Source organism: Ostrea edulis, chromosome 5 (genome assembly GCF_947568905.1).
Source record: "Ostrea edulis chromosome 5, xbOstEdul1.1, whole genome shotgun sequence".
NCBI classification, from domain to species: domain Eukaryota; kingdom Metazoa; phylum Mollusca; class Bivalvia; order Ostreida; family Ostreidae; genus Ostrea; species Ostrea edulis.
The window spans coordinates 91,413,678-91,430,837 of record NC_079168.1 but is presented as its reverse complement, the minus strand read 5'-3'; the positions used below and the strand labels follow the sequence as shown (position 1 = coordinate 91,430,837).

General features: G+C 32.9%; 1 protein-coding gene and 2 long non-coding RNA genes across 3 annotated transcripts in view; 1 reads left to right on the top strand and 2 right to left on the bottom strand.

The window, feature by feature from the left end:
• Positions 1-10,945, bottom strand: part of LOC125650584 (endoplasmic reticulum aminopeptidase 1-like) — a 48,662-nt gene extending 37,717 nt beyond the window's left edge. Inside the window, exons 1-2 of the mRNA XM_048878992.2 lie at positions 10,762-10,945; positions 7,993-8,617 (exon numbers count right to left, since the gene is read on the bottom strand). Coding sequence (XP_048734949.2) covers positions 7,993-8,617; positions 10,762-10,798 — 662 coding nt within the window. The 5' untranslated portion in view covers positions 10,799-10,945. The remainder of the gene's footprint in view (positions 1-7,992; positions 8,618-10,761) is intronic.
• LOC130046686 (uncharacterized) lies at positions 3,095-3,519 on the bottom strand. Its single transcript, XR_008795686.1, has 2 exons — positions 3,380-3,519; positions 3,095-3,162 (listed from the first exon to the last, which is right to left on the bottom strand). It is a non-coding gene; the product is annotated as an uncharacterized LOC130046686 (long non-coding RNA).
• Positions 4,694-6,054, top strand: LOC130046685 (uncharacterized). The gene is made up of 2 exons (XR_008795685.1): positions 4,694-4,834; positions 5,242-6,054. It is a non-coding gene; the product is annotated as an uncharacterized LOC130046685 (long non-coding RNA).
• Positions 10,946-17,160: the final 6,215 nt, after the last annotated feature.

Genomic DNA, 17,160 nt, shown 5'->3' with positions numbered 1-17,160 from the left:
TCATCCGCCAAAATGTTGTCTGTTCTCCAACCGATTTTTATCTAAAGTTTGAATCATCTTTAGCCCCCCCCCCCTTTTTTTTAAAATAATACTTTGTACAAAATTTGACCACTGTGAGCTGATAAGAACGCCTTGGAAGGAATCAATATCGGACAATCATATCGCCATGTAAAAATCAAACTGTTATCTTTGAAATACCACATTTCGGAAAACGGACGCGTGGTTCCACATTTACATTGACTGTGACGTAGGCCGTGTATAGGTCTACTTTAAACATTTAAAATAAATAACACAGACTATAATGACCAAATAATCTTCAATCGACCAGTATTAACCAGTATTGACCAATATTAACCAGTATTGACCGGTTTTAACCAGTACTGACCACCAGCCCGGTCAATACTCATATTGACCACTTTTTTGCCAACCCTGTTTTCAATGTATCCAAGACAACTGTACTAAGTTTGAGGAATGTCAACTTAGAGGTGTGAGAGGTGTTGATTACACAAAATAGGTACCGTATTACAGGGATACCAGCCTGTCATTCACCATTCTATTTCCCATTTGCACATTGAGGGGACTCAGGTTCACAATTTTTGATAAAAATATTTTTCATTTTTATGTTAAACATTAAAAATATAACTCATTTAATGTTGACAGCCAAAATTTTGACCTTCTGAATGCAAGAATAAAAGCAATATTTTAGCCTTGAATCTGTGTTATGTAAACAAAGACTCGAGTCTTTTAATGTATACAAACAAACAAGTGAAATATTGATTTTGTAATATAAAGCATCTTAATTATGCATAGTCACAAACTTTAACTTTTAGATGGCACATTTTACCTCAAAAATGCTTGAAATGTGAAAGATATAATGACCCATACCGAAAAAAACTATAACTAAGTTATAACTTTGTAACTAAGAAAAGTTACAAAAAAGTTATAACTAAGTTATCGGAGTTTGGAACCACTTCTTCAAATAAAGTTATACTTTACTTATAACTCGGGTACAAAAAAGTTATACTCATGTATAAGTTATCATCTTTTATTTCAACATGAATACAACAAGTGCATAAAAGTTTTTAATGCTTGGTTTTTTTATTTGAAGACTAGTCAAAATCTTCCAAATATTAAAAATAATTTTCATAATATTCCAGTGTGGTACAATTCTAATATTAGAATTGCGGAAAAACCTGTGTTTTATGAGAAATGGTATGAAAAGGGGATTAAAGCTGTTCAAGATTTTTTTGATACTGATTGTAACTTCCATACCATAGAAAAATTTCAGTGTTTATACAATCTTCAAGAAGTATGTGTAATGAAATACAATAGCATTATTACTGCAATTTCAAAATATTTAAAACGTCTGTCAATTGATAGACACTCAACCAAACAAAATGTTAATCCATGTATGCCTATATTTTTTGAACCAGTTTTATTGCATGAAAGATGTTCTAATATTATTTACAATATTTTAAATGCAAAAGAAGATATCCCAACTTCTATGGGCAAGTGGAAAACTGAACTATCTTCATATGGAGTAGATGATATTTCAGTGCAAGATCTGTTTAAAATTTGTTTCAAAACATCTAGTGATTCTTCTGTTCAGTGGCTACAGTTTAGAATTTTACATAGAATTCTTCCTGTTGGTTATTATTTGAAAAACATTAGTGTTAAAACAGATGATCTCTGTAGATTTTGTACAAGTAATATTGAAACAATAACACATATTTTTACTTCGTGTAATAAGACCCAAACATTGTGGAGTGAGTTAAGTCTTCATATATATAGAAAAATTTCAGAAAGAATTGGTTTTAATGTGTCAAATATAATATTTGGTGAAATTCCACTGTCTTTAAATAATAAAGCCATAAACTTTATAATTTTATATGCTAAACAATACATATTTATCTGTTTAATGCAGAATAAAGAACCAAATCTTGTTAGATTACTATGTCACTTAAAGTTTAAATATCATGTAGAGAAATATGCTGCAATTCAAGCATTTAAAATACATAACTTTGATAAAATATGGATGAAGTGGGAAAATATTTTTGCAATTGATTAATTAATACTACATGTACTTGTCATTATTTTTAGTACATGTATTATTGTTATTATTATTACTTCCACTATTGTACAGCAAGTAACCTAAACCACAGGGAGATGTATGCATGTATGAAAGGTATGTTTGTGTAAGTGTTTGATGTATTGTATGAAACCAAAAAAATAAATAAATTATAAAAAAAAAAAAAAAAGTGCATAAAAGTTATCAAAAAGTTATACTTCAAAAAAGTTATACTTCACAAAAGTTATCAAAAAGTTATACTTAAGTTATGGAAAAGTTACAAAAAAGTTATACCCAACAAAAATTGTGGAAAAGTTACAAAAAAGTTATACCTGACAAAAGTTATGGAAAAGTTACAAAAAAGTTATACCCGACAAAAGTTATGGAGAAAGTTACAAAAAAGTTATACCCGACAAAAGTTATGGAAAAGTTACAAAAAAGTTATACCCAACAAAAGTTATGGAGAAAGTTACATAAAAGTTATACCCGACAAAAGTTATGGAAAAGTTACAAAAAAGTTATACCCGACAAAAGTTATGGAAAAGTTACAAAAAAGATGGGGATAATAAGACATTACCGATTATAAACAGCGACTATTATTGGTATATTAATTTCATTTATAAAGGTGGCCGAGTGGTTAGAGCATCGCGCTCCAAATCACATGGCCTCTCACCTCTGTCGGCACGGGTTCGAATCCCGCTCGCGCCGGTAAGTGAGAAAGTTTCCCAGTTTACTTTCGGAAGGTCGGTGGTCTCTTCCAAGGTACATTGTATCTGGGTTCTCTCTTCCACCAATAAAAACTGGGTGCCACCAGATAACTGAAAAATTGTTGAGCGTGGCGGAAAACATCAAACAATCAATCATTTATAAAGTTTGGCACAAAAATATAAATAAAATATTCATCACTAACTCTTTGTACATATTATCACATTAAAAATTGGACAATCCCTTATGAAGGGAATCCCATATATATATATATCTCACATTACTGAATGTATAAAAGCTAGGTCTGTTTCATGTTCTGGAGGCTGACTTGGGAACTAATCTTGGTCCTCATCGAAAACTTGACAATGGCCTCTGAATCCCGGCATCGTCTTTAAATAAAAAAGAAAATACTCTAGTAACTAACTGTCATTGATTCTCCAATTTAAAAGATGGATGTCAGAAATTACAAGTTTTTTTGTTTTCACCTTTTAAATACATCTTCACAAATTGAAAGAAATGTGGGCGACTGATTATTCTTATTCGAAGTTAAACAATTTGTTATTAGTGTTATATAAAGAATTTATTAATTAGATTATAATCTCTTACCAGGAATAGTGTTTAAAATGGTCTTTTCATTTGCACCAGTTAGGTTCCCCTTCCTGAAAAGTTCCACTTGTTGGTTTTTTTTTTGGCTTATATAAAGCTTGTATATCTTTGGGATAAATGTAGATCCCACTACCAGGCATCAGCTCCATCATCTAGAATAAGAAAAAGAAGCCAAGATAAAAGAAAATCACAATCCATTTATTTCAAAGCTTTATTATTATTATTAAAAATTTTTAAAAAAAAGACTCAAAAACTTTTTTAACCTCCAGTTAACATTTTTTTTATTACTCATTCCGAAATTTTCTTATCTAATTTATAGCTTTTTTAACTTCATGTGAATAAAAAAGAATTTTCTCCCTACTTTCCTACTCGACCCTTTTTATCCTTAGTCGGGAGAGGCCTAGAGGGCAAGCAAATATTTTCTTAAAGAAATAAATATTTTTTTCAGTTTTAGGGAAGGGAAATTCTATACTATTATAAACACATTTTCTTATTTCTAAATCATGTAAATTTTCATAATCGTACTTTTATTATTTAAAAATGTTTGTCCACATAAGAATATGTATTTTGTCAACAAAATGGAGGGAATCAAGAAGGGCTAATATGTAGGACTGTATAGTCCAACTGCAGTTTTAATTATCCTCAAGTTAAAATAAACTTAATACATTCTGACAAAATTTGTGTAAATATTGTAAACAGAAACTTGCTTGAAAAGGCCTACCTAAGATCTTGGCGGGATGCACGCCAGAAAAGCCATGGCCGCTGGCTTTCACCAAATCCCCAACTTTATACTGGCAAAACTCCTTTCTTGGATCTTTGATGCGTGATATGGTTATGATGCTGACCTTTTCTTCCTCTATCCACTCCATAAGGGCATACATGGTTCGTTGAACAAAGTAATAATAGAACCTTTCAACTTTCACCTTCTTGAACCGACGCTATCTTGTTTGAAAATGGAGAGCGGAGCCGATTTGACCAATCAGCGATTAGAGGAAATACCGGAATCAAGGAATTCAAAACCTTTATGACTTCAAATGATTAAAAATCGTAAAGTATATACGTGAGATTTTTTTTAGTTATTCATCAGTTTTGCTGAAATTGATCAGGAACAATCAAACGTATTTTTATTTTTACGTAAATACCCGATTCGCACACTTCCGGTTATTCCGGATGTAAACGAAGAAGGCGCCATTTTAAAAACAAAGATTGAAATAAAATTAAAAGCGAAACACTCGTCACTGCTCCGAAGCTATGTACCCTCACAAACGTGGTAGCTACCAGGTTTTCCATGCCGATAAGTCTAATCCAACACTCAAAGTATCCCTTTGGCGAATGCAACAAGGAAAAGACAACATTTCATCAGAAAATTTCGACAATCGAAGTGTGGCGTGTGAAACTGCTGGCCCTGTCGCCATTATGATTATCGATGCCTTTCATGAGAAATCATTTAACCAGGTTAGTTTTCGTTACGATTGTGTACCGTAACTGTTGATGTAGTTGAAAGGTAACAAGTTCCTAGATTTCGTTTTATGCATTATATTCTGATGCTTGTAAATAATCCAATATTCATAATCGTAAGTTACAAGCCCGGCATGTAGGCATTATTTTATTTATTACATTTTATTTGTGAATTTTTATTTCCCCTCAGAAATGACTTCAAATTGTAAAATGTTTAAATGCAATGTCAAACAGATTTATTTACTTATTTCTTTTTTACGTCATCAGTCACGTTGTGATTTATAGATATCATAGGTTATATGATCGATATATATAATAGCCTATCAAATGACATGTTGCACCGAACATTATATGGAAACATTTGTGCTATTTATGTACTTTTACAATATTTGTTTTGTTTTTAGTTGCTTCAAGATGTTGCTGAAGAACCTGCTTTCTTGCCATATCATATATGTTGACGGAGATTCAGAATGAGACAAAGAGTTTGATATATGATCCTACACCTGACAGAAAAAGTTGAGGATCTTGGACCACTTTGGTGCTCATCTTGTTTCTATTTTGAGGATTGTAATGGATAATTGAGATGCCTTTTCCATGGCATCCAACATATTGAAACCCAAATAGCATTTGCGGTTTGTGTTCATCAGCAGCTACTGACGTTGTCCCAAGCTCTGAAGTTTGACAGCAGTGAAAGGGAACAGACAGGGTTGCTGTTATTGGAGCCTATGTAAAAGACCTTTGAAATCTGAGGAACAAGCAGTCCTTTTGACCTTAGCTGGAGAGTAGGTCCGTGTGGTTTTCTTCAAAAGACTACTTGTGGACGAACAGGTTGAGACAACAAAATAATTCGATTCAAGGAAACGTTCATTGGGAGATTAGAAACTTTTGTTAAAGTAACAGGACATGACTACAAATGAAAAACTTTGTTTTGTTTTCACAGTTCCTAACAGGATTGAACAGGAATATAACATGAACATGTTCAATGTCCAGAACAGAGACATCATTTAACAGTCATACCTTGTTTTGTGTCACATTTACCAATGAGATTTGAATATAGAAATATTTTTTGATACTTTTTTGGAAAAGACGTTTTTATATATATGCCTTAATTTGATTTTGATAGACTATGCATACCTAAATTGATGAATAGTGTCTCTTTTAACATGGAACAGAAGTCCATATGGACTTATTTTTAATAAATACTGTGACATATCTCATACATGTGTTCAGTTCATTATTCGTTTCAATTAAACAATTTGACCTGCCATTCTCCATAAATAGCACCTAGTGGTAATTGATCAACAATCATCATACATGGTGTTTTGAATTCTCACGGGTTGTATCAGCGTATAAAGTTCATTAAAAATATAATATATAGAATGTTTTATTGATCGTACAATGCATTTATTATTCTATAAGTAAGGATCCTGGATTTTGTAATTTTTCCATGCAATTTCTGATCAATTCCTTAATCATCCCCCCAAAAGAAAAAGATTTAAAAATTCAACATTGAAATTTCCCTCTGACTAGCTTTTTTGTGGCAAAATAAGAAATGACACAGTTCACTGAAGTGTTTGAAAGTGAATAATCACTAAAAATTTACAGAAGTCAATCCAGTTAAAGACCCAATTTTAAGATAATGCCCCAAAATTGTAAACTGCCTGTCAATCAAACATTTAACAATAGATCTCAGGTGGAGGGACATCTGCAGACACTGGTCTCCAGCTACCCCAGAGAGGTGTTTTGATAACAATAACAGCCAGTATCTACAGGCATTCTTTAGATCTTGAGGAAGCCCAGTATACCAGAGTTTTGATAGCATTGACCTGTCCACAACTGCTATTTTCTTGTAATTCAATTGTTTTTAAAAAGACCTCTGAACACTGGAATTTCAATAGTATTTTTTCCCCCTTTATATACATGTATTATAAATTACACAATCAGAAATCAAACAATAATTTGCACAATAATTTCTAAAACTTATAACTTATTGAAATAATTTATGTCATGAATTTTTTATACCTCTATATTTATAACAGAAATTATTCATTGAGTCAATGACTGAGAGAGAGGGGGTGGGTGTAGATAGAATGTGTGTCATCTACCCTTACATGTAGGAATACAACCTACACTATGACCACAGAAACTCTGCAGAGGTCCCTGAGACAGGTCCTGTGTATATCAAGACAGCATGGACAGGTAGATTTCTACCATGTTTTGTCTGTATTTCTTAGAGTGTCATGGGATATAGCAATTAACACCTTGGTAGACCCTGGCCACTCCAGGTAAATAACATCTGTTTAGATTGGGCTCCACCTACATTTTCACAGACCAAAGGGTCATGAGATAGGTCTTTAACATTCAGTTAATTACTATGAAAGTGTCAAAAAGTATTGGTAACCCCCACCCTCAAATGACAAAGTCCCAAAACTGGTACATAAATATTGGATATGCTTGAAAATGGCTAAGTCCAGAAAAGTTACATTTTAGTTATACATGAAAATGACAAAGTTCAAAAAGTTACACTTTAGTTATACATGAAAATGACACTGTCCAGAAAAGTTACATTTTAGGTATACATGAAAATGACAAAGTTCAAAAAGTTACACTTTAGTTATACATGAAAATGGTTAAGTCCAGAAAAGTTACTTTTTAGTTATAACTTTTTTGTACCTCAAGGCCTAGGTATAATTAAGTTATACTTTAGTTATAACTTAGTTATAACTCATTTCGGTATGGGGAACTTAGATCGATACCCGTTTCTTTTGAAAATTTCGTAAACAATAACATACTGTAATCTTTGTTTACAAAAGAAATAATAAACTCTCTAAAATGAGCTTTCTGTGATAATATATAACCTTAATTTTTATGTGAAATCTTTTAAACACATTAGACGGTAAATGTTGATGATTAAAAATGAAAAAGAAAATTTTGGTGAAAATCGTGAATCAGTCCCTTTAACGTGCAATCCGGCCAAAAATGCAAGAAAACTGAGGAAATATGTATAAAAATTATTATTTCTTGTACCAAATAAGAGAAACTCTTAATGCAATATTTCAAATACATTATAATTCAAAAAACTGTAAATAAACAAATCATCCAATCTAAATATTTTTTAACAAAAAATAGAGAAAATCTAACGCTTGTATACAAACCTTGTGACATTATTTCTGTCTGTGTAAGAACTTAGATAGAATCCTGAAAGCTTCTTTATCAATTTCCCTTCAAAAGTTATTTCCAATGAAATATCAGTCTTAGCAGGAATGCTAGATTCTAGTTCTAAATAAATCTGCTCATTTGTAATATATTCCAACTGCTTAGATACTTTCATTTCTTTACCATCAGGTAAAACTTTTAGCAAAGTTTTCGAAATAACTAAATCCTTGGTATGCAGGACGATGAACTTTGTTGTCGTAATAACATTACACTTAATAGTGACTTTTCCCGAGAACTTCCCCTGCGTGAGATTTGGATGAAGATATATATCATATTCTAGAGGAGAGACTGATGTTGGAAGGCGAACACTTCTCCATGGAAATTTTTCTCCATTTGTAGCAATGTAGTCCTCAACTGGAGTGGCAGTGGTCATTTTGGAATCCACGGATTGATCATTGCAAGTTTTGGATCCAGATCTAGCAAATGCAGCAATTAGTGCAACCAACAGAATGAAAATTCCCATCACTACTATAATGGCAGTCGCCCTACTTTTACTGCACACCAGCTGTTTACATCGCTGGGGAAGGGATGGCTCATACAATGATTTCCTATTTAAGGAGTCACCTGCAATGTAATTTTAAAAGAATATCACCAAGTAGTTTGATAATATATATACATTATACATATATATACATGTATATATGTATTTCTATATCCAACCCTATGCCTCTCATTGGTTGGAGTGGGTTATGCATAGCTGGTCATGTCAACACAACAGCTGTTCATATATGCAGACTAAGTATGTTTGCACCAATTATCTTATCCCAATACATTGTAACAGGGAGTCAATGACAAGTATTTATAACAGTCATGTATCATGATGTCCGGGTAGCGCTCTCGCTTCTCACCGCTGCAACCCAAGTTCGATTCCCGTGAACAGCAGTGGTTGCATGCAAAAGGGTATGGCGGTCGCCCGCTCGGACATGTGGGTTTCCTCCCACATAAATGAACCCCTAGCGCAAACATCCATGCATCAAAGGACTCCATTGGAAATAAGCTTTCGAGCTTTCATGGGTTACCCTTGGTATTTATGTATGTATGTATATACCAAATAAACATTTATTTTATCTTATGTATCATGAGGATTAGTCAAGTGGATACTTGTGGGATGTTCATATTTTGCAATATACTGGGTATAAATTTTTATTCTCTAGAAATGTTAGTTGACTCCTAGTACTTGGATGATCAAATGAAGTAGTTCAAAAACATTTTTTGCTCTGAAATCGTTTAATAAATATACAAAACAAAGTAGCTGGTGCTTGCCTTTCTTACACAGTCGAGATTTGTCTGGGTACCACCACTAATATTGCTGCACCAAACTGAATTTTTTTCTGATATTCCTTTATATTTTTTCTGATAAGCAAAATTTGGTTATTTCAATTGTAGAAGAGCTCTGTAATATACAAAATGGATCTCTATCCTTACAACTTCACACCTTTTGGATCCCTCATTTATTATATTGTTTATTGGATTAATCAGGACCACCTGTACCTGTGTTTTGTTATTATTCACAACAGAAGGATATTGAGTGAATTCATATTGTTTCACAATTAAGTCTTCAGTTTTCGAAATCAGATTTGGTAAACAGATCTGCTTATTTTTAACATGGCCAAAAAAATAAAACAATAATAACCAAAACAAAAACATTGCTTTGGAATTTTATATGCATCTATCTATATTTATACATGTGTATAATAATTACCACATGGATACAAGATTTTTTCTTCTCCCTTGATCTCTATAACAGGTCCAGCACTCTCTCTATACAAGCTTTATAAAGTTATTTGAAATAGCTTGATTAAGCTAGTTTAGACTAAATTAGATTGATTTTTCTTATTAAGTGCAGTGGCAAAACCAAAAAAGTCGCATAATAATTTTTGAATGTGTTTATACTTTGATACTTTGAACAAACCACAACACTGTTCTGACTGGAGTTCAATCATAACAATACTAGGTTGTTTTAAACATTTTCATGAAAAGAGAATTTCTTTTTTGTTGTTAACTGTCCACTCCCTATGTACATTGAAGCGTAGATAAGTATGATGAATTTACAATGTAGAACCTGATTGCCATTTTTTTAATGTGTTGATAGTACTGTTGTATGCTTGACTTCAAGGATGATATGTTCACTCAGTGAAATTTTATTTTTATGCTTTTAGAAATTGACTTGATAAAAGATTTGAAATAGGTAAATCAAGCTAATTCAAATAGCTTTATACAGCTATTCCAGTGGCATAGCTACACTGTAGCACTGTACGCACGTGTTTACAATTATTTTCGTTAAATTTTTATTACATATTACAGAAAATGTCCTCAGCTTCGCCCCCCCCCCCCCGACCCCCTGCTTACAAGTATTTCAAACCTAGCTACGCCACTGTATTCAAATAGTTTTATAAAGCTATATAGCTAAATGTAGAGATTGTAGTGGACCTGCACAAAATCAATATGCGCTGCGACAGAAATTAGACTCTCCCTAGAGCATGATGTACATCTGTTGCATTTCCAATGTGATAGCAGCTGTTAAGAGGTGTTTACATCTAGTCAAGTGTTCTTTACTACATTAAGTGATGTAGTGACTCTCAACTACATATAATATTTCAATTTATCACCACTCAATGGTTAAAGACAAGAGGATTGATTGGTTTACATTATTATAATATGTCAACGGTATTTAACATTATCATAGCCACATATAAACTTTGTCCAACCTGGTAGGAAAGACACATCCTCTATATCGTCTGCCATGTTCAGAGTATCTGCTGGTAGGCCTAGAGCAAGAATCTTACATCTTGATTTTCAATTTTTGCCTGAAAAATACATATAAAACGCCAACGGGACGTCGAATTGTTTACACTACTATCGGAACTTCTTGGATGTCTCCCAAACTCGACATAAATGTTTACCAAGAAGTTCCGATTGATATTTTAGTTTTCAGTAGGTCGTGCGGTTGTTTTTCGGTTTTTATGATGACCGTGCACAGAAAGCTTTTTATGCAATTAAACATTCCTTGCCCTTTTATGATAAATTATCTGTAAAAACTCTTTTAAAACTTTATTCTGCTCTTATTGAACCTATCATTTTATATGGTTCTGAAATTTGGATTTCAGACTTTAACAATTGTGACCAACTACCCTTTGAAAAAATACAGCACTTAATATTTAAAGACATTTTGAGTGTACAGAAAAAAGCTTCAAATTTAGCCATCAAATATGAACTAGGAACATTCCCCATCTGCTTTAAAGCTCTCCTCTCTATGTTCAAATTTTACAAAAGACTAAAAAACTATGATGATGAAAATGGTATAAGAAATCCAATACTTATGACTGCTAAACTGGAAGATGATAACCTTTATAATACTGGCATACAGGAAAATTGGCAAGGACAATTAATAAAGTTAAGAAATAAGCTAAATCTTCCATCATTGGATATTGATAAAAGCACATTTTACAATTACTTGAAGAATTACGTACTATATTGATAATATTAACATGCAACTGCAAAATACTGAATTCTCTAAACGTGGAAAATTGCTATTTTACAGTAAAATTAGAAAGAACTATGAATTACAAGACTATTTGAAATTTCCAATTACGAAAGTAGTACGCTCTAGATTAACAAAACTAATAATATATGCCCACCCTTTAGAAATTGAAACTGGTAGATATTCAAAACCATGTATTGCAAACTTTGAGAATGTCGTTTTTGTCAGTTTTGTAAAACTACTGTTGAAGATGAGTTACATTTTTTATATGACTGCTTCATGTATAAAGATATAAGAAAGAAATATTACCCTTTGAACATCTACAATTCAGACGATGATATATCAAAGGAAAACCATTGTAAAGTACTATGCAATCCTGTCAATGTAGTTCATGCTAGAAGGTTTTGTGAATTTTTACATGAATGTTTTGAATTGCGCACCAAAAGTAGAGTGCTATAACTACATTTAATTTATGTAATATGCAATACTATATTGCATACATAGTCTAATATCACAGGTACATATCAAATATATACTTGTATTTACATATATGTAAATGAACTGTTAGTAATTAGTTTATTGCCATTATATATCTCATATTGTGTAACATGATTGTATGCCAACATGCTTGGTGAATCAATAAATAATTGAATTGAATTGATGACACTTGGAACCTTCCGTCGAAAACTATTATCCGAGTGATCGCGAGTTGGACACGATCAGAAGTCGGACAACTTTGAGGGTACCTGTAAAGTGCGAAACGAAATCGAAACGAAATCTACCGAAACGAAACGAAACCTACCCAAATGAAACGAAACAGATTGTATAACCGAACCATCTTAATCATGATGAATCTTAAGCCCCTGTAAAAGTTACCACATATAAATAAAATCCGCCCCTTCTTTAAAGTAGGGATACAAAGTTTTTAAAGTTGGAAGGGGGGTGAGTAAGCAAAGTACATGTGCAATATAGTTTCGGATCCATAAATTTTAGAACGGAGGGTTACAGTCTCATAGGTCAGAGGTCTGGGGAAACACACGAAACGAGGGGTGAGCAATCTCTCACCAGAGGGCGTATTACGCTGCGCTGGGGCGTAGCGGGAACGATAACTCTGGGTAGAGATTGAGAGGTGGGGTCGCCGGCGTTGGATCTGCCTTTGGGCATAAATACATGTTTCAGTATTTTTTGCTCTATTTAGACAAATCTATGTATACATGTGGATATTGTGTATTTGTATGTAGTATATCAAACGGTGGATTCTGAGTATATCCTCCCGTTCTCTTTGTAATTTCTGCTTCCCTTGTTCATAAGCCTTTTGATTTTACAAAATGCTGACTTCCTCCTGATATTATTTAATAATACATGTATATATATCTTACCAAATTGCATTCAAATAATATGGTATACCATTTAATTTTTTCCATTATTGAAAGTTCTCGCACCTCAGCAGTTAGAGATAAAATAAGAGGTTGAGAGTTCTTCCTGCTTTCAACTTTCTCAGACACCAGCTTCTTCAAGCAATTTATCTATGCCTAAAGGCGGATCCAACGCCGGCAACCCCACCCCTCGTTTAGTGTGTTTCCCCAGACTTCTGAGACTGTAACACTCCGTTCTGAAATTTATGGATCCGAAACTAATTGCACATGGTATTTAATAATCAACTTCGGATATGTATTTTGTGCTTACTCACCCCCCCCCCCCCCCCCCCCCTTTCCAACTTTAAAACTGTATCAGTCAAATCGAAAGCCTACATCAAAGGGAAGACGAATTTTATTTATGTGTGGTAACTTACACAGGGGCCTAATTAAGATAGCATTTTTAATTATTATAATTAAAAGAGTTCGGTTATACAATCTGTTTCGTTTCGGTAGGTTCGTTTCGGTGGGTTTCGTTTCGGTATATTTCGTTTCGTTTCGGTAAATTTTGTTTCGTTTCGTTCTTCACAGGTACCCCAACTTTGATGCCGATTTTAATAAAAATCCATGCAATAAATTCATCTTCCTCTGTGATTTAAAGCAATGATTAGACTTTAGCGTTGTATTCTTGTCTCCGATTACAGTGCAGTGTCACAGTTAATTTTACACCTGGCCAAAGGTACTGAAAACCAGGAAAATCGAAGACCCGCCAAACCATATTTTAATCGATCAAACTTGTGAAACTTAGCAAAAAGTGTAAAAGAAATTAATTTGAATGTGCTAGTAACATACAGCATGTATATATAATAACTCTAACATTGAAAATGCAAAATTCATATGCTTCTTTTGGATAGATTTTATTTTGTTTTGAAATATTTAATTCATCTCGAGTCGGGCAGTAAAAGCTTGCTATTTGATGCAAAGTCGGACACTGTCTAGAACTTTACACCAACATTAAAAATCACACGAAAATTTGTTTTGAGAATACACATTCAAAAGCCCGCATGTAATTAATGTAAAATTATATCTTAATTACTTTGCATGTGAAAATATGAACTAACTTTACAAGTACAGTACTTTGCCCCCCCCCCCCCCCCCCCCCCCCTCTTTCCTGATCAATTTAATCAATCAATTTAAATAATTCATGACTTGTTGTTTTTTTTACTCAAGTACGATATACCTTCCTGTGTTACGATTTTAATGAAAATCCATACATATATGTTCACAAAAAGTAGATTATAAAATAGCTGTCAGTAGATTACCTGTAATAGATTACCTGTAATAGAATACCTGTAATAGATTACCTGTAATGGATTACCTGTAATAGATTACCTGTAATAGAATACCTGTAATAGATTACCTGTAACAGAATACCTGTAATAGATTACCTGTAATAGAATACCTGTAATAGATTACCTGTAATAGATTACCTGTAATAGAATACCTGTAATAGATTACCTGTAATGGATTACCTGTAATGGATTACCTGTAATAGATTACCTGTAATAGAATACCTGTAATAGATTACCTGTAACAGAATACCTGCCTGTATAATTCATGATGAATAGGAGTGTCCGACTCAATATCAAATGTGTCCGGCTTACAAACGAATTCCGATGTTAGAAGTTTATCGCATCTGAATGCATTATGATGTAAAATACCGGGGTGATCCGAGCAACAAATAGTAAATAATTTCGAGCTCTTTCGGGCAACACCATATTCCAGAGAAGAAACAGTCGGAATAAAGATGCATGCAAAAAGGAAAGAAAATTAAGGGTGTCCGAGTCACGATCACTTTACCCTACATAGCTGAAACTGAAAAAATGGATTATAAACTTTACATTTTGAATTTTTTTTAAACACGATTACCCTCCATGTTTTAGTAAAAGCACTCAGACTTCAAACAGCCGATTTATCAAACAAGAAATATAAAACTAATGGACGTAAATGCAAAAACGAGCAATCAAATCATAACGAAAAAAATTCGAACAAACAGATGCTTTAAAGAGAGATTCATTATAGCTGAATAAGCGTACACAAAATAAAATAAATCGTGTGAATTTCAGATCAAACAAGAAATATAAAACTACTGAACATAAATTCAAAACGAGCAATGAAAACATAATGAACAGACAAAAAAAAAATGAATAAACAGATGCTTAGATTAGAGAGAGAGAGATTCATTAGATACGAGCAAATCGACAGCCACACGAGACTTACATGTACGCGGCAGATTACACGTGTACGTATTTTCCACAAGTGTAGAACCGTAGGGGGGGGGGGGGGGGGACAACGTTTAGTTTCCTTTCTTTTTACAAACAAAGTTAGTTTCACATGCAAAGTATTAAGATATTTTGCATGATTGACCCCTTCACTTCTTCAATAGAAGTATTCAAGAATGTACATGTAAGTTTGAACTTATGAATTGAACTCGAGAACGCTTTCCGACATCTGTGGCATGTAAAACATTGCATGTGCAATATCATGCAAAGGTTGATGTGTATGCGAAATCTTGATTCGATAATCTTGTTATTCGTAGGCGAAATCTTGATTTATATTCGATTATCTTGTTAATTATCTATATGCGAAAATCTTGATAAAAATTTTCGCATATAAATATCTAGATTTTCGCATATAAATCAAGATTTGTATATTATTGCAACATTTTACACTCCATAAACATGCATCAAGATTTTTGCATATAAATAATAAAATTTTCAAACGTAAATCAAGATTTTTTTCACTTAGATTTGATAACAAGATTATCGAGTATATGATTTATTGATCATACATCAAGATTTATCGAATATGAATCAAAATTTTTGCATAAAACTAACATGATTATGATGATTATACATGTAAAATATAAATAATAATTTTCACATATAAATATAAGTCAAGATTTTCACAGATAGATAACAAGATAATAGATTATAAATCAAGAATTTTGCTTAAAAATACAGATTTGTATGATAATTCCACAAATTGACGAGCCCAGAGTAAAGTAATTAGGTGGTATTTTACGTCTACATTGTGCGTGACAAAACAGTATATTGTACAGGTACACAGCTGTGTTGCAGTAACATCATTGGCTACACTTACTTTGTGACCCCCCTTTTCCCAAGCCGCCAGTGACATGGGTAGATAAATCTCACAAAGCAGGTGGATCCGAACGTCTGGGTACTTGATATTTATAATGTTTATAACATAATGTACTTATACTAAGGGTATTCAGACCTTCAGAGGACCTGTTGGTGGACCATGTAATAAACAGAGACCTATATGTATATGTCCATATTTCTAGTTTATATAGGTGTTATATAGTCATCTAAAATAGGTTCACTGTGAACTGTATAACAGCATCTTGTTACTGTCTATCTGTACACTGTCTATCTATATACACTTGTTACTGTCTATATGTACACTTGTTACTGTCTATCTATACACTTGTTACTGTCTATCTATACACTTATTACTGTCTATCTATATACACTTGTTACTGTCTATCTGTACACTGTCTATCTGTACACTTGTTACTGTCTATCTATATACACTTGTTATTGTCTATCTATACACTTGTTACTGTCTATCTGTACACTTGTTACTGTCTATCTGTACACTTGTTACTGTCTATATGTATACTGTCTATCTGTACACTTGTTACTGTCTATCTATACACTTGTTACTGTCTATCTGTACACTGTCTATCTGTACACTTGTTACTGTCTATCTATACACTTGTTACTGTCTATATGTACACTGTCTATCTGTACACTGTCTATTTGTACACTTGTTACTGTCTATCTATACACTTGTTACTGTCTATCTGTACACTGTCTATTTGTACACTTGTTACTGTCTATCTATACACTGTCTATCTATACACTTGTTACTGTCTATCTATACACTTGTTACTGTCTATCTGTACACTTGTTACTGTCTATCTGTACACTTTCTATCTATACACTTGTTACTGTCTATCTATACACTTGTTACTGTCTATATGTACACTTGTTACTGTCTATCTATACACTTGTTACTGTCTATCTATACACTTGTTACTGTCTATCTGTACACTTGTTACTGTCTATATGTACACTGTCTATCTATACACTTGTTACTGTCTATCTGTACACTTGTTACTGTCTATCTATACACTTGTTACGGTCTATCTGTACACTTGTTACTGTCTATCTGTACACTGTCTATCT